Source organism: Peromyscus eremicus, chromosome 3 (assembly GCF_949786415.1).
Source record: "Peromyscus eremicus chromosome 3, PerEre_H2_v1, whole genome shotgun sequence".
Taxonomy (NCBI): domain Eukaryota; kingdom Metazoa; phylum Chordata; class Mammalia; order Rodentia; family Cricetidae; genus Peromyscus; species Peromyscus eremicus.
The window spans coordinates 58,600,718-58,619,249 of NC_081418.1; the positions used below are offsets into that span (position 1 = coordinate 58,600,718).

The window sequence follows — 18,532 nt, forward strand, 5'->3', positions numbered from 1 at the left end:
CTCCCACCTGCAGCCCTCTGTAATCATCTCTCCTTCTCTAGGCCCAAATTGTCTTGTATGTAAGATGAGAACACAGTCTTTTGACAGCCCTGAGGGCCCATGGATAAGATTAAGAGTGGATCATAGACTCCAAATTTATATACAAACTTATTTAAACACACATTCTTTTGAGAGAGGCATCCATGTTTATCATGGCATGATTCACAATAGCCTAGGTGCCCAATGACTGAATAATGGGCAAAAAAACCCCACAGTCTATGTACACAGGGAGTATTATTCAGCCCTAAGGAGGAGTGGCATGCTCCCATTTGGGACTGGAAGGCTTTGAGTGAAATGAACAGACACAGAAGGGCAATAATGCATGTTCTCTCTCACGTGAGGAAGCTGAGCGAGATGGACCTGAATGCAGAGCAGTGAACAAAAAATCAAAGCCTGGAGGGGACATGGGTGTGTGTGGATCAAAGGTGCACACTGTGCTTGTGTGAAAATCTTACACCAACACCAACAATATGTACAATTAATATGTGTTAACAAAACATTTTAAAGTATTTAGTGGTCCACAGAAGTTTACAGAGCCACGTTGGAGAACGTTCCCAGGCCTCTCCAACACAAGCCTGACTGAGGTGCCAGCATCAGGAGTACAAGTGGAGGTGGAGGAGAGGCCTTTGAATGGACCTGAGGGTTGTTCTGTCTGGAGAAAAAAGATACCCGGGATACCCAGGATAAAATTGGTTTCATCTATCTAAAAATCCAGGTCCTGTGGGGAGATCCTAAAGATCACAGGGATTGAGGCCCCTGAGTCCTGGGAGAAATCATGGTAGAGAAAGAGGGTTCTGACCCCCAGGGGCTGTCTTGCAGGGTTGGAAGGGATCCCTGGTCTGGCTTCTGCAGAACCTCAAGTAGAATCCAATTTGTGATGATGCTTCTAATGATATTACATAACAATATTACATAAGCCCATTACATGAATCGGTGTCCTGTTGTTGACCAGGAAGGTCTCCTGCCCCGAGGGTGACCTAATCCCAAACCTGAAGGCTCTGTCTGCAGTTGGGCGGTTGGTTTAATCTGCTCCGCTTATCTCCTCTATGGGTCTAGCACCCCGAATCTTTAGCATCTTGGGACCCCCAACCTCCCGCGTCAGGGCACTCTTCAGCCTTTCTAGCTCTTGCCGTGCACTCCCACCTCTCCCCAGGGAGCGCCCCACAGCCCTTCCCCAGAGCCACCCTTCCAGCCCCTCCCCCAACGGCTGCCCCGGAAAGCTGCTCATTCACAGAAGAGTGTGAGTGGTCTCCAACCCTGCTTTGTCTCCATAAGTCCTAAGGATCATTAAGTAGATGAACTGTGAGTTCCCCTGAAGAACAGGGCAAGAATCTGTCTGAGGCCCTGGAGATTCATAAAAATGTCCACAAAGGCTGGATATGGTGGCACGCGCCTTTAATTCCATCCAACTCTTGGGAGGCAGAGGCCGGTGGTTCTTTCGGAGATGGAAGACAACCTGGCTACATAGTAAGTTCCAGACCAGCCAGGCCTACATAATGAGAACCTTTCTCAAAGACAAAACAACCAATCGCTTGCATAAGCAAACATATAGTTCTGTCTTGCACCTGTTTCGAGTGACACGCCCTCCAGAGCCAGCTCCCAGCCTCCAGGCACCTGGAGCCTTCATTTCAGGACCTCCCACAGCTCTGAGGCCATGTATCCGGAAATAGTGTCTTTGCAAAGGTAATCGAATTAAGATGAAGTCATTAGATTGGGTCTAATCCAATAGGACCCGTGTCCTTAAGAAGAGAAGACACAGATGCCCACAGAATGATGGCTCGGGAAGTGTTGGAGGTCAGAAGGGGAGATGGAGAAGCATCCACCAGAAAGGGCAGATAGGATAGAGGCACAGAGCAGAGTCCTCATCATCCACCCAAGCAGAGGGCAGGAGGTCGGGCCAGCATCGGGCCTCAGTCTTCCAACCTCCAATCCAGTGACAGGGCAGGAGCTGCTTTTGTCATTTTGAGCCTCCCAGCCCCTGGTATTTGTTAAGAAGACGCCGGAAAAGCAATGTGGCACCTTTGGTGAGGGGCACTAGGTGCAGACCATGCCCCTCTGTGTGTGTGAAGGCAGGCCTGGGTGGTGGGGGCAGAAGGCAGCAGTGTTAGGAGACAGGGAACTCCCAGGTGATTCTCACACACCCAGCCTAGGTGTTGGGCCTGTGGCGTCACCTGCGTCTGATACAAAGTGTCTCTTCCTGAGAGTCTCTACCACCTGTTCTGGGAGCACATTTCAAGATCTTGCAACCTTCCTGTCCCCTGCCCTGGCGTGTTCTCAGAATCTTGCCTGTCTGTGCACAGCTGGCCTTCCCTTTGCGTCACCTGCTGGGACACTTGTTTCCCATCCCAAGTGCCTTTATTCAGCATGCTGCAGTACACACTTTCCATGAAAACTGGTCTTTACCCAGCCTGTTCATTTCTAATTGCTTTAAATTGTGTCTGTCACTCACACCTTGTCACAGATTCCAGGCCTGTGTCTTAGCATGTCTCTGAAACTGACAGTCGCTCCTGGAAAGGGAGCGTTTGTAACTGAGAAATGCTTTGTGCTTTACTTGCTACAGCACTGTTTTCACAGTCACGGGCATAGGAGAGGATGCTCTCCTCTTTTCCAGGAGACGGACCAGATGCCATGGGTGCATGGAACCATGCTGCCTGGATGGCCAGGGGCCCAGACCACAGCATTAATATTCCTGCCAATTTGTTTCATCTCAGAGATGCCTCCTGACCATCCAGGCAGAAGCCATCTCTTCTTATTCTTCTCCTCAGACATCTTGCACAAACTTGTCTTACATATTCACCTGCTAGGTCCGTCTATGAATCTGAGCTTAGAGTGTGGGAATGTGAGGGTGCTCTCTGCCAGGGGGTACAACATCATTCGCAATGGGCATGAGGCAAAAGGAACCTGTATCATTGAGATGAACAGAGAAACAACAACTACAGACACACAATGGAATATTGTTCAACCTTTAAAATGAAGAAAACTGGGTTCAAACCCATATTTAAAAACTACAATAAAAAATAAAGGAATGCTATGTCTGAAAGATGGCCCAGTGGGTTAAGGCACTTACTATAAGATACGCAAGAGTCACATGGTGGAAGGAAAGAACAGTCTCCCTCAAGGTGTCCTCTGACCTCCATGTGTATATTGTGGTACACACACACACACACACACACACACACACACACACACTGCATTCATTTTTTTTTTTTTTTTTTTTAGGAAAAGGAATTAAAGGAAATTCTGGTGTGTGCTACCATGTGGATGGACCTTGAAGATTTTTTACTAAGTGAAATAAGCCCAAATATTATACAATCCAACTTACAAGAGAGTGCTAATGGTCAGATAACTAGAAAAAGTAGAATGTAGGTAGGTAGAGACCACCAGATGGGAAGACTAGGGAGTCACTGTTCCATGGACAGTTTCTGTTTTCTGAATGGACAGTAGTGACTGCATGTCTGTGGGTTTGGTATGATGTTTATATAATGAGGAACTGTTAGCAGTTACTACCGTCTCTGTACTGTCTGGTTTTGTCAACTTGACACAAGCTAGAGTCACCAGAAGGGAGGGAGCCTCAACTGAGAAAATGCCTTATAGCCAGATCTTACGGAGACGTTTTCTTAATTAGTGATCAATAGAGGAGGGTCCAGCCCACTGTGGATGGTACCGTCCCTGGGCAGGTGGTTCTGGGTTTTGTAAGAAAGCAGGCTGAGGGGCTGGTGAAATGGCTCAGTGTTTAAGAGCACTGGCTGCTCTCCTTGAGGTCCTGAGTTCAGTTCCCAGCAACTACATGGCGACTCACAACCATCTGTAATGGGATCTGATGTCCTCTTCTGGCATGCAGGTGTACATGAAGACAGAGCACTCACGTAAAAAACAGATAAATTTGAGAGAGAGAGAGAGAGAGAGAGAGAGAGAGAGAGAGAGAGAGAGAGCAGGCTGAGTGAGTTATGTATGAGGAGCAAACCAGTAAGCAGCACTCTTCCATGGCCTCTACATCAGCTCCTGCCTCAAGGATCCTGCCTTGTTTGAGTTCCTGTCCTGACTTCCTTTGATAATGAACAGTGCTGTGGAAGTGTAAGCCAAATAAACCCTTTCTTCCCCAACTTATTTGGTCATGGTGTTTCGTCATAGCAAAAGAAACCCTAACTAAGACAATACCCATTAGCTTTAACATCAGTCATTGCAGGAGAGGTAGGATTTCTCTGAACTGACCCTGAGAAGGATAACCAGTTCTCATCACTGCCTGGAGTTATAAAGCTGGCCTCCTATGGCCCACGGCCCTACACAATGGCCTTGGGGTTGATCCCAAGTCCTCTGCCTCCTGCTTGTAGTTCTAGCCATCTTAACTCACCCAGGGCACACTTCCCTCCAGAAACACCCGGGACTGCTCCAGCCTACACCCTGACCTTTTTCTGCCCTTTGGTCTTGAATAGGACACAATACCTGTGCCTGCCCAGCCACAGATGATGGGCATGTTGTGAAGCTTTAACTTTCTCTTTCGGCTCAGGTTCAAGTTTGTTGAGTCTGGGGCCATGACTCTTAGTTCTTTACTGTATCCCAGAGCACTCAGCACTAAGGGCCATCCAGAGGACATAGCTTGTCTTACATCTGAAGAGTCAAAGTCATGAGATCGAGGACTTGTGCTCTGTTTCCTACAATGTTTGCACAGGACTGGGTGGATTTACAAGTTCAGAGGATTAAAATGCCAGAGTCGCTCTACCTGCTTGTCTGAGCTGGTCAGAGACACACCTAGACTCTCTCTGACTTGAGATTTGCAGGCATGTTTGGCAGATCCCTCTGACCAGCAGCTCTCTGTGTCTACCCCTGCAGAGGGAGGAGACACCAGAGGCTTGGCTAAAGCTAGATTCCTGTGTCCTGCGGGTCATGTGATTGGCAGATTTTTCTAGGACCTGGAGTAGGTGCTGCTAAAGTCCACTCGCTTTGCTCTGCCCTTGCCAATCTTGGTCCCTGATTGGCTCCCCAAGCACGGTGACACGTGGGAAAGAATGAGAAGAGAAGAGATCGAGCAGCAGCATTCCGGGCAAGTGGACAGCCGCCAGGGCGAAGCGGTGCCAGGGCGAAGCGGTGCCAGGGCGAAGCGGTGCGAGGGCGGCATGTAAACAACTCCCCAGCTCTTCCCCTGGCTCCTCCTCCAACGGCTACGACAACAGACAACGTCGGGCAGCCGGCGGAGCACACAGAGTCTCTGCTTGTGGGACCTTGATGTTTCGTCTCCAGCCAGACTGTAAGTTCCTCACAGGCAGGTGGAATGATCTATACATGATCTGTATTACACGCTGGGGCGACAGACTTTCTGCTCCACACCTGTTTACCACAGGCAATCTTTCTGTGGAACAAGATTTGGAGGAGACTAGAAATTTCCAAAGAATCAATAAAGAATTATGGGGGTTTTTTTTGTTGTTTTTTTTTAAGATTTGGAGGAGACTAAATGCATTTTGGCTAATTAATGAAATGTTCCATTATAGATGAAACATTCATACATAAATACACACCTATAATTTGTGTTTTACTTCTTATTTTTGAATACCAGTACCAAGGATGGCTCGCACCTGGAGAAACGCAAGAGTGGGTATTCATTTTAGTAAGAATACCTCAGACTGAGTCTACAGCTCCTCCTTGCAACAACGCCCAAAGCCCCAGCCTTTCACTCAGATCTTGGCCAGAGGAGGGCTGGGAATTGAACACAGAGCTTTGCATATGCCAGATAAATGCTCCACCACCAAGCTGCAAACCCAGAACTCTTTAAAATTCTTTTTATTTATTTAGTGTGCACACACACACATACACATACCATAACACGTGTGTGCAGGTCAGTGGATAACTTGCAGTTCACTCCTTACCCTGTGTGTCCCTGGGATCAAATGCAGGCGTGGCAGTGGGCATCTTTACCTGCTGAGTCTTCTTGCCAGTCCCCCATTTTCCCCCTCATGTTCCCCTAGGTTCTTCAGGCTGACCTTGAACTCCCTCTGCGGCCCAGGTAAGCTTTGCCCTTCTGATTTTTCTGCCTTAGCCTCCACAGTGGCTGGGATGGAAGCCCTGTACCATCAGTCCCACTCGGTTTAGAGCATGTCCCTTGTTTCGATCGCCAGACTTGACACTAAATGACTTTCAACTATTTGCAAACAAGTTCAGAAGACAAAAGATTTGCTGGATGGAGAATCTTGAAGAGAATGTGAAATCCCAGAAATGCCTGGCACATGGTAGTGCTCATCAAACACGCTGAAGGGTCAAAAAGCTGTTGTTACACAAGAACTCCAGAATGTTTGGAGAAAGGGAAGCAGTGGTGTAACACTGCGCTCGTGTGTATGAGTCGAACGGTCTGCGCAGTCGCCTTTTAGCAAATCCTACAGGCTCAGGTACCCCGAGGCCAGGTGGGCCGCTTCAGAGAGCAGCTGAGCTGGGTTTTGAATGCAGGGAGTGGTGGGGATGCCAACAGCTAGGGCTGGGAAGAAGTGCTGTTTGATAGTCACGCACACATGGATCAACAGTCACCTACCCATTCTTAGCCAGGAAACAAAACCTTCCATGTATTCATGCCCTTGGCCTTATAGCAAAAGTGGCCTCCCCATTGACACCCCCTCCTCCCTCACCCACGTCCAGGTCTCCTTCGCTTACGCCTGCTCTGGGACCTTCCTTCTGGGACTCAACCTTTGCAGCTGGAACTCACCCAACCACTGGGATGCTGCACACCACTGCCTAGGTGCAGGACCCTGGGTTCATGCACTGTGCTCCTCCAGCCTTTAGCTGCTTCCTCCTTCCTGGAACTGTTGTCCATGCATCCCTGCTACCTCCTCTCAGGGTCCTCCTTTCCATGCTGGGTGCTCCCCACCCCGGTCTTTACAGGTTTCTCAGTGTCTTTCTCTCACTGTTTGTGCTCCACACCAGTGTTTAGTCCAAGGTCTCCTTTTTTGAACCATACTCACTTCCTCAGGAGGAGAGCATCTAATACCTAAACGCTTCTGAAACACCGATGGTTTCCAGACCACCTGTCTCCAGCTCACCTTATCCCAAGCTCTGTATCAATACGGCCTCCTTTCTACAAGTCACACTCAGCAGGTAGAGGACTGCTGTCCCAGCATAAGTCTGCTTCCCCGTCTGATGGACACTTCTCAGGGAAAGGCTGCTGTCAGCTAGGCGGCTAAGCGGAAGTCAGGCCCACTGGTTCCACTATCCCTCTTAGCACGTCCTGTACCAACTGCCTAGTGTTTCTTGAATTCAACCCATCTCCATCTCCTGACACGTCCATGGTCCAAGGTCCCTGCCATGTGGCAGATGGGTGACTGATAAACAAATCTCCAGCCATGCCCTCTCCAGCTAACATCTTTCTACAGTGCAGGAATGTAAACATGGCCATGCCTAAAACCTGATGTCCCCATTCCCTTGGATACAGTGGGAGCTTCAGCACAATGGATGGCCTTTCTGGTTCTCAGGCCACCTCTAGCTCCTCCTTCCTCGTGCTGAGCACTGGCGCTCTCTGGATCTTGGATTGGACCTAATCCGGGTCTTCCTACTCCCACCCACACTTCCTGCGCCCTTTCTTCGGGCATGACTTTAGAAGTGGCATCCTGCCAGCCTCCCTTGACTATTCTTGGACTTTGGGGTCCTAACTCTGCCTTCAAGCAGTCCACTGTGCTGATTAGGTTTCAGTTTTGTTCTGTGTTGTTGCCAACTTGACACAAGCTAGAGTCATCTGGGAAGAGGGAACCTCAATTGAGAGGATGCCTCCATCAGACTGGCCTGTGGGGGCATTTTCTTGATTAATGATTGACGTGGGAGGCCCTCCGGTGGGCAGTGCTACCCCCAGGCTGGGTTTTTAAGAAAGCAAACCGAACAAGTGAATAAGAACTGGCCAATAAGCAGTATTCCTCCTTGGTCTCTGCTTCAGTTCCTGCCTTGAGTTCCTGCCCTGACTTCCCTGAAGGATGGACTGTGACTTGAAAGTGTAAAACAAATAACCATTTCCTGCCCAAGGTGCTTTTTGGTCAGTGTTTTATCACAGCAACAGTAATGCAGACCTGCAGACCGGGAAGCCCAATTAAGCTGTGATGGAAGGATCCTTCCTACATTGGCTCCTACCAGTCCTGGTGCTTAGAGCCCAGGAGACAGTTGCTGGGGGGTGTTAGTGATCTCTTAATAGGATGGGGTCTCAGCCCTTGTCAACACCAATTCTCATTTTAATGAGAAATTGAAGTTCTGGGAGAGTAATTGATTCGTTCCAGGTCCCCCATGAGGCAGAGGAGAGGTCAAATCCAAAACAGTTCTCTCCAAACTTATGGCCCGCCACCCCACACACACACACACACACACACACACACACACACACACCCGCCACTCCCCTCACTGCCAGCCAGCCCCAGCGCTTCTGTCTGCCCTTCCCCGCCTCCCCTCCCCCCACCCGCTGGGTTTGTGCAGTCCCAGCGCCTGCAGGCTCAAGCACTCCTCACCAGGAGGAGGGTGGAGAGTGCAATAGAGAAACAACCCTTATGACCTGTCCAAGCGCTGCCTCCTTTTGTACCTCCTGGGCAGGTACAGGAGAGGGTACTTCTGGGAAGCCTCTTGCAGGGCTGCAAACAGGTGGTATGCGCCCCAGCGCCTGCAGTGACAATGCTGGGCCCACGGGAACTGGCAAAAGGCAGCCTGCCCCTCTGCCTTCTCTAGTCCACACTCCATCCTCCCATGCCGAATTTCTGAAACACACACACACACACACACACACACACACACACACACACACACACGCATGCACGCATGCGCACACTGGGACCGGGGTGGTTGTTTGGCATCTAGACATATTACACATTGATTGGGAACAGCAAACCAGCTAGCTAAACTTAACTTCCCTGGACTGACGGGAAAGGTTTTTTCTGTGGCTGGAGTGGCAATAACTGGACTGGTCAGGCATTTTACCCCTGGCTCAATCAGTCCCAAACTTCAGATTTGAACTTTAATGAACTTCAAGTACATAAATAACTATTCTTTCCCTTTAGGTGGAGGTTTCCTGCTCAGTCTCCCCTTGACCTAGTTGATCCCCAGAAATGCCCGATTTCCAAAGCAAGGAAGGGTTCTCTCTACATGTTCTTTGTCACGGCTGTCAAGAGCTAAGTATGCTTTTCAGACTTCTCAACTTTATGGAAAGGACAATGACATGTGTCCTGGTACTTCAGCAGCAACCTAAGTCAGAGTGTTGAAAGCCCACGAAGTCTCCAGGCATGAGTTTTCCAAATCTGTCAGGAAAGGAAGGATGCAGGTCAGAACTTCCTTAGTTAGAAGAAGATCGGAGGAGGCACAACCTCGGAGGAACTGGGCCAGGCTGGAGTGGAGAGGGTCGAGGCTGAGGCTGGGAGGGTCGCTTCGCCATGGATGCGTTGGTGCCGCACAAGGTGGGTCTTGCGGCTGAAGCTCTTGGCGCACTGCGGGCAGGAGAAGGGGCGGGAGCCCGTATGGATTGCCTGGTGGCGGACCAGGTTGGTTTTGGAGCTGAAGCAGCGGGCGCAGACGGCACAAGCGTGGGGGCGGCTGCCCGTGTGCACTGCCTGATGGCGGCCTAAGTGAGATTTACGACTGAAGCGGCGGCCACACTGCGCACAGGCAAAAGGTCTGGCGCCGCTGTGAGCCCGAGAGTGGGCGACCAGATTGGGCCGCGAGCCGAAGCGGCGGCCACACTGCGCGCAGGCGAAGGGTCTTTCGCCCGTGTGCACGCGCCGGTGCCGGGCCAGGTGCTGCCCGTGAGCGAAGCCGCGCCCGCAGTCGGGGCAGAAGAAGGAGCGCTCACCGGAGCTGGTGCGCGGGGGCGCTGCGGGCCCCGAACCCGGGCCACAGTCAGGAGCGTGGGGAGCGCAGGCTGAGGGCTCGGTGGCGGCGGGGTCTACGGTGGCGCCCAGTGCACACTCATCGCACCCAAAAGGGCGACCCTCGGTGAGATGCAGACTCTGGTGCGTAGCGAGGTTCTTTTTCCAGCCAAAGCTCAGGCCACAGTGGGAACAAGCGAAAGGCTTGGGCCCAGGAGGGGACGGGGCAGAATGGGGAGAAGCAGGAGCGTCGGGAGAGGACCGGGTACGGCTAGCAGCATCGTGCACCCTCTGGTGCCTCACCAGGTGTTGCTTATGCGTGAAGCTGCGTGTGCACTGGGAACACTGATAAGGCCTCTCGCCCGTATGGATGCGCTGGTGGCGGATCAGGTGTGTCTTCTTGCGGAAACGCTTCTCGCATTCAGTGCAGGGAAAGGGTCGCTCTCCGGTGTGGGTCTTCTGGTGCGAGCCCAGGTGGATCTTCTGGCTGAAGCGTTTGCCGCACTCGGCGCACGGGTAGGGCCGCTCGCCGGTGTGCGTGCGCAGGTGGCGGGTCAGGTGGGCCTTCTTGCTGAACCGCTTGTCGCACTCAGAGCACGGGAAGGGACGCTCTCCGCGGTGGCTGCGTTGGTGCAGCAGCATATGGGCGCGCTGCGTGAAACTGCGGCCACAATCCGGGCAGGCGCAGGGACCCTCGCCCCGGTGCAACCTCTGGTGCAGCCGCAGAGTTAGCTGATCCCGGAAACGCCGCTCACATTCCTCGCAGCCATAAGGCTTCTCAGGTATCGGGGCCCAAGCCGACAAGGAGAGCCCACCTAGAGCCCCCGGAGTCCCTGGCTCCAGCTTGTATGCAACAGCCAGGTGGCCCAAGTCAGGAGCGGGAAAAGGACTGGGAAGGAAAGAGAGATGCTGGGGCCATTCCACCTCTTCCTCTGCCTCTTGATCCTCATCCTCTACCTTCACCTTCCGAATCATCCACTCCTCCCCTGAACAGTCAAAAAGGAAAAAAGAATGGTTTGAAAGCCCATCCACGGGCACACTCATTTCCCAATAGGCTCCCCACTTCAGTATCCCTGCAGTCTGGTCCTCTTTGTACCCCACACAAAGTTTCCTGGGAATCAGTAAATCCCAAAGTCCTCTTTCATCCACTTTGTGTTCCCTCTGCATCCAATCTGCTGGCAAGCAGGGCCCCTCCTGGGGCCTTTCTCTCAGCTGGCCAGCTCCCCTACTCAGGAACTTTCCCTCGAATCCTTAGTAGACACCCTTCCCCTCCTACCTCCAGAAAAGGATTGCTGCCCGCTTCTGTCCTCAAGCTTTCTCTGAGTTTCCATCATCCGGAGACTGCCCCCAGCATCCTGGCTAGCTACCCCCAGCTAACCTTAACCTTAGGAGGGAGGACGGCTTTGGAACCTTGTGCCTCTCCCTGTGCTCCTCCCTGAGCACCAGGGCACCCCTGTGCTCCCTCCTGCCTTTCAAATGCTCCCTCTGAGGTTCCGTTCCCTTTGGTGCCCACTACTCAGCTCCCTTCCTCCTGCTCTGGTGGACTGGTTAGTCCCATTACGAGAGAGGCTGGAGCTTACAGGATCAAGGCACGAGGACACAGACTGGAGCTTGCTGGCGGGGGGACTGGTGAGTGTTCCTCTGCTGGGAGAAGCCCCAAGAGGCCTCAAGGAGAGCTTCAGTCCAAGGGCACATTCAAGTTCCTAGGGAACTCTCACAAAATGCATCCATGCATGCAGAGGAATCCGTCCTCTTCCTTTAAAGCCCCCCGCCCCCACGTCCCCCAGTGAATCTTGCCCGAGAACTGTTGAGCCACATGATCCGAGTGCTGTCTGGCCCTGAAAGCCTGTCATAGGCTGAGCCTTGATCATATTACACACAGATTACATCCACTCCCAGTTTCTAACTCACTGGCTCCAAATCACTGTCTGCTTATCCTCTTGTGTCGCTCCTCTCCTCCCCATGCCACTCCTCTGCTCAAGAATCAGCCATAGCTTCTAGCTGCACCGAGCTCCCACACCTACCCCAGCCTCCTTCATCCAGGCATGCGGCTTTGTCTTCCACTCTGCTGCTCTTCAGTCTGTCACCTATCACCTTTCCCGCTTCCAGCCTGGAAGTCCTTTCTCAACCAAGGTCTTCCCTTCCCCCGCCCGACTTGCAACCTCCGAAATCTATGCTTCTCTCACAGTGCAGTACACAAAGCAACACTTTGACACGTCCAGCAGATAGGGATCCTTTACCATAATTCCTGTAGCAATTGCCGTTAATATTAGCTTCTGTGCTTAATTAAAAATCTGTGGCTGTGTATTGTTGATTTAATTATTTGTTCTGCCTCATAGTAACAGCATCCCAGCTACATTTTAGCTTCTGGATGGGAGACATCTTGAATCCTAATTTTGTGTCCAATAACAAAGTGTCTTTATGTGTTGACCAAAATCAGCTCTGTGACCATTTATTTGAGGCCAACTATGGAGAGGCAGTGTGCATGCAGTGACATAAAGCTTCATGCCAACCATGAAGTTACTGTCACCCTGATGATAGGTGAACAAATCACCCTGGAGGAAACACAGCACCACCACCCCAAGAGCATTCAGCAGGTTAGCGCAGAACAAGGGTGCAACCCAGGTCTGTGCAGCTAGACGCCCTGTCTTTTCCCGCCACACTCGACACCTTTGTGCAGCAGGCACTAAATAAATCCTTGTTGGGTGAGTGATGCCATTCAAGCAAGTGGTGATGAATGGAAGAAGTGATGGGTAGGGCCATGGAGTGATTGCCTGGGGAATGGGAGAGATGAGCTAATGACTACAGACGGGGAGGGGGTGGGGGGTGAGGTGGCAGGGTTACAGACTGGGGACCCTTGGTACTGTGAAGAACAGCAGAGTTTTGAGAAAAGGAGCACACATGGTAGAGACAGCGGACCAGCTGATGAACACCCTGAATCTTTGTGGCCATTATAATCCAAGAGGGCAGCAGCATGTATGAACTGGGGGAGATGATGAGGGAAGCTGGGACTTCTAGAAGTGGGTTAAAGTGGGTTACTTATCTTTGGGACCTTCCTCTCCCATTCTACCGTCCACAGATGTGCAACTCCTTCGGAGTTCTAAAGTTCTACAGAGCAAAGGAGACAGGGCCCGGAACACAGCGCTCTCAGAGAGGAGCCCTGGAACTTGCTCCGTCCTTGGTCCCTTTGCTTGATTCTAGACCATCAGAAGACTCACCTGGCACAGAACCGGCAGGCTCAGCCTTCTGTGGGGCACAGGCCTGGCTGCCCATGCACGGAGCTTCAGCTTGTTCTGTGTGGATGCCGTCTTTCTGGCCTGGGGTCTCATGGCCTGGAAAAGAAGAGGATGTCTCCAAGGACTCCCGAAACATCACAGACAGAAGACAGTCCCCACTGGTACTAGGAAGCAAGCCTGAACCCCCACCCACCCATCCACCCACCCACCCAAAGAACTCTATCCTCTGCCATTCCTGCAAAAGCAAATTCCCAGTGAATAAAGCAGGTGCTAAGGGTGGACAAGAGCCACAACTGTGAGGAATTTCTGGACTATATGTTTTATGAGGAGGTGGAAGTAAGGAAAGACCTTTGATCCGAGCAGTTAGTCCTCCCAGTTTAAGGCAAAACATGTGTGGAGGATAGAGTGAGAAGCCAGGGTTAGACCTTGCGGTAGGCATTCCTACCTCTCCCATCTGCAGCCATCGAGGTCCCTCTCACTTTGCTTTATCCCTCCTACAGTGCGTCCCATCTTCTAAACTTTTACCGTGTTTAAATTCCTTGTTGGCTGACTGCTGTCCCCTCTAAGGTTAAGCTCCCCGAAGGGAGGGACCTGGTCTGTTTGAGCCCAAGGTGTTCCAAATGTCCAGAATAGCATCGGCAGAGTGGGTGCTTAATGGATGGCTTGTGGAAGAAGGAATATTCTTTCCGAGACCTCCGTTGTCCCCACTTACCTGAGCATGAGTGCAGTGTGCTCTCTTCCCTAGATGACATCTTCCCCTGGGCATTATTGAACCCATCCCTGGGCTCACTTTGGGGAGCCATCTCTGGCTGTCCCACTGAGAATCCTGTTATAGGCAGAGGGATGAGTTCAAATGAAGCTTCTAGTATTGAACTGGTATCAGAGATGGGGCATTTCCCCAGGTGGCTTGTGGAAGGAGGGTATCTCCTGTCTGCATTGACAAAGGACTGCCCAAGCTCCCCAGCAGCCTGGCCAGTTACTAACCTCAGCCCCTTTAATTGAAGTGGGGGGAAGAAAGAAAGAAAAAAAATGAATATTTGAAATAGAAAAAAAATTTAACTTCCAGTGCTGGGCTGGGGAGACGGCCCAGTGGGTAAAGGTAATTGCCACTAAGCCTAATGATCTGCATTTGGTTTCCAAAACCCACATGCAGGAGATAACAGACTCAGAAAATTGGCCTTACCTCCATACATGTGCATGTGCACGTAATAAAGATAAACACAATAAATAAACACGTAAGTGTAGTAAGTGATTTGTTGTTCCTAGCTTCCAGTTCTCTGTGAATCCCATGCACACAGACATTCTAGTATAACCATCCTGGTCTGGTCAGAGACATATGATAGTCACTTAAAAAGATGTCTGCCTCTCCAGATTCCCAAGGGCTCAGGGTTGTCAACTCCTGAGGATGGCATTTACACCATGTATGCCTAGCAACTCCCACCCTCCTGGTCCCTTTGTCCCCACTCACCCAAGGAGTTCAGGGCCTCCAGGGTCTCTCTCATGGCCACCAGGAGTGGCTCTCCTAGGTGATCAGGCCACAGACCCTAAAAAGACAGCCCTGCTCAGAATCTTCCTGTCAGCCTCCACCTAGGTCTCAGCTGTCCCCAAGAGCACCAGAGTGATGCCTTAGGCACAGGTGAGGAAACTCAGGGGAAACCGCATTTGGAGCAGACACTTCTGAGATTGGACCCAGTGACATGGAGCCTTCTGCAGACTCTGGCTGGCTATAGACATCGGCCCCTGTCCCACCTGTCAAGTCTCTAGAACCAGCCCCAAGGCCATCAGCAGGGACTCACTTTGCCTGGGGAAGTAGAGACCACTTAATTCTCTGGATAGAGGGTGGGAGACCAAGATGGAGAGTGGGAAACTTCTCGTGGAACCTCCAGCCATCATGGCAGGAGCTAGAGAAACAGAAGCCAGCCTTAGGGGAGTAGTGTCACTTTAGGGATACTGGGGGGGGGGGTGTTGAAGAGGGTCCTTGCAGAGGTAGTAAATGACTAACTTCTCCCTAAACCCCTACCTCAAAGCCACACAGCCCCCATAGGACTAACTAGGCTAGGACACCCCCACACCAGGCCAGGACACTCCCCGATTTTTGTACTTCCCTGCTCCTCCAACCAGTTCTCTGCCCCTCCTTCAGCAGACTCCCCTCCCCCATCCCTGGCAGCCTTCCCTCTGCCCCTCCCCTCACCCTCAGTCTTCCGCCCTCTCTCCCCACCAAATCTGGCAGCCTTTTGGGGCTCCTCCTACTGCCCCGCCCCCTTGGCTCCTCCCCTGCGCGCACCCGCCGGGTCAACCCCTTGGGGCCCCCTTGGAATCGGCCCTCGGCAGCTACCGCCTTCCCTGACCCTCGGCTCCCCGCAGTCTTGGGCAGCGCTCCCCTCCCCCTTCCTCCTGTGCCCGCCCGCCTAGTTCTCCGCGCGCCACCCCCTTCCCTTCCCGGGCTGCATACTCTCTCCCTTCCTTCCCCCTCCTCTTTTCCTTCCTCCCCCAACTCCCGCCCTCCCCGTCTCAGCTGCTCTCCCCCACCCGCTTGCCCCTCCCCTCTCCTCCCCCACTCGGGTTTCTTTTCCTTCTTTCCTCTCCTCGGTTCCCTCCCCCTCCCCCACACCATCCTCCCCTCTGCTTCCCTCCCTCCTGCAGCTCTCCTTCCCCTCAGCGGCCCCCGCCTCCCTTCCCCCTCTGCCTACCCTGCAAGCTCCGGCTCCGCTTCCCTCCCCTCCCCGTCCCCAGCCTTGTTCTTCCCCTCCCCCTCCCGGTCTGCTCCCTCGCTTCTAGGTCTCACGCCCCCCACTCCAGGGGAATCCAAGCTAACCTCTCGGTCCCTGAACCTACTCCCTGGCTCTGCCCCTCCCCATCCCCCTTTCTTCCCAACACACCTCCCTCTCACTGGCCCCGGTGCCCATTTCTGCTCCCCATTGACTTCTCACCCTCTCTGGAGTTTTCCTCCCGACCAGACTCCCCCCCAATCCCCGCCCCCGTTAGACCTCCGGGAGTCACTCCGGGTCCCGGGCCCCTGCCCTGCTCTAGGCTCACCTGTCAGCGTCCTTGGCTCCCGAGCGGTCCCATCCCCTGGTTTCCTGCCCCTGCGCGCTGGACCCCTCCTACACTCTATCCCAAGGAACCTACTCCTTCTTCTCGGGATCCTCCTCGCGGGCCCCTCCCTCCCTCTTCCCACCTGCTCCCACCGGGCCTCTCCCCGAGCCCTCGCCCTCCCCTCCAGTGCTCTAGTCTCTCCCTCTGCTCCTGGACCCTCCCTCCTCCCTCCCCTCCCTCCTCTGACCCCCGCCCCTCCCCCACACGCTCGCCTGCGCGCCCCTTCCCTCGGGGCTGTCACCTGCCGCGAGCCGGCAGCGTCTGCAAAGCTCCTTTTGGGTGGCAGGAGGAGACGCCTGCCCAGGAACCTCCCCTGTCCTTACCTGGCGGCCTCCTGCGGCTATGTGCCGCGGCCCGCTTCGGGGACCCAGGCGCTCGGGCCTCCGGTCCCGGGCGGCGGTGTGCACAATGGCGCCCGCTGCCTGCAGCTTGGGTGCGGGCTGCCCGAAAGACTCCGGGACTGACAGCCCTGAAACTTCGCGGGGAGGGGAAGGAAAGACGCGGAGGGAGAGGGTGTGGGGCAGCGTTGCGGGTGATGGGGGAGGAACCGGGGAAGCAGGAGTACTGCCCCGGGGCACCAGGCAGAGGAGGTAGGGGCCAGGGGTCTTCGAGAGACCCGTCACGGAAGGGTGCACTAATAGACTCGAGTGCAGGTGACGGTCTGAAGGCAAGATGCCCGGAGGGGTGAGATGGAAAGTGGGAGCTTAGGACTGGGGAAGGGAAGAGGGGAGAGAAGGGGAAGAGGAGGCTAGGGAGGAAGGGCACTCGGGCTGGGAGGGAGGGTGCTCTCAGCTTAGGAGGGAGGAGCTGGGGAAAGGTGGAGCGCGGAACCGGGTGGTGGTGGTGAAGAGTTGGGGGGAGCAGGGAGAGGAGGGGGCGTGTTTGGGGAGGAGAGCAGTGTGTGCACTGCTGTCTTCAAAATCGCCAGTGCCAGCCGAGTGTGTAGTATCGCCGCGGTCCCACGGGAGACTGTCTAGCCAGTGGAGAGTGGGAGAATCGGTTAGGGAAACTCTCCACCAGGATCCACCTAGACTCGAAGGACGGGATCCGACACCCGCTGCGAGGGTTGAGGACTAGGGACCAAGCTGAAAGAGCGAGGGATCACAATGTTGAAAATAGGGAGAAGTTGAGCCAAGTCCCCTACAGAAAGGACTGGGCAGGCATGGAGGTTGCAGGGTGTGAGGCTGGGCGGGGCTCGGCGGAGGCTCGGGAGGGGGTTCAGTCCAGTGGGCAAGAAAACCTCCTGGCCTTAGGTATGGACCTCTCCCAGACTTCTCCCGCCGTCTGTCTTTGCTCATGGGTGCACATACTCCTGGGCCTTACCCACCCACTCTGCTTCTGAGACCCCCTCCCCCTTCAGTCCTGAAGCTAAAATCTAGGAGGTTATTCCATGCCTGTGGGATCTTTCTGCAAACTCCCATGGGCTACCACTTCCGCCTGCTTGCCCCTGTAGGGGAAAGGGCAGATCCAAGTTATATTTCTCTCCAGTCCAAGTTTCCTTTGTCAGCCAAGTTGCAGAACAGAGTTGGAGAGAGTCTGAGAAAAGGGGGGGCGGGCAATAAATGGCCCTTGTGGACAGGACAAGGTCCCAGGCTATGGCACCCTGTCACAAGGATGATGACACCTGTTGAATCAGGACACAGTGACCCAAGACTGATCTTAACAGGATGCAGCAAGGGTGTCCTCAACTTTTACAGATGGTTGGAGTGAGGTCTGGAGCATAGGAAGGATCAGGAGGTCCTGTGACTCAGGATGCAAAAGGTTTTTCTAATACCTGTATGCTCACTGACTGCAGGTGGCTTAGGAGCAGAGTGAGTGTCCCTCTTGTGTGTTCAAGACTGGGCTTGGAGAACTGCAGTCCACATGTAAAGAAGTTAGAGGGACATTTTGCCATGACTGACCCTGACCCTTTCCCAGGACTCAACTCAACTCCCAGGCACCAACACTAGCTATCTGGAAGCAACTGGAGGGACTGTCCTTGGCCCTCTTTTGGTTCCAGGCCCAACAGAAGAAGGAATACCCAGGCCAGCTGTGAAGTACCAGGTGGGGTGACCATGCAGGATGCCCAGTGGGACCTCATTTCATTATGAAATAAAAGGGTTCAGAGTTTCAGGTCCCGCTGCCTTCCAGTCCCAGTGGCCTTGGAGGTCTACTGGTAACCAGGACGTAACCAGGATTTGCCTGTGGAGCCTGCAGGTGCCTCCTCTGAACCGGACACTGGGATTATTCCATCCGGCTCAGCTCAGCTCCAGCCTGAGGCAGGGGGAGCAGGCTCTCAGACCTATCCCACCCCTCTCCCCTTCCCATCTTCCTAGATCCTTTCAGTCTTCTGGATGCCTTGGGACCCTCGGA

At 53.4% G+C, this 18,532-nt stretch overlaps 1 protein-coding gene across 1 annotated transcript; it reads right to left on the reverse strand.

Annotated features, from left to right (window-relative positions):
- Positions 1-8,990: 8,990 nt before the first annotated feature.
- On the reverse strand, positions 8,991-16,916 carry Znf467 (zinc finger protein 467). The gene is made up of 5 exons (XM_059256617.1): positions 16,504-16,916; positions 14,553-14,628; positions 13,797-13,910; positions 13,067-13,180; positions 8,991-10,834 (listed from the first exon to the last, which is right to left on the reverse strand). The coding sequence occupies exons 2-5, from the start codon at positions 14,584-14,586 to the stop codon at positions 9,324-9,326; spliced, it is 1,773 nt and encodes a 590-aa protein (XP_059112600.1). The 5' UTR covers positions 14,587-14,628; positions 16,504-16,916; the 3' UTR covers positions 8,991-9,323.
- Between the last annotated feature and the right edge of the window lie 1,616 nt (positions 16,917-18,532).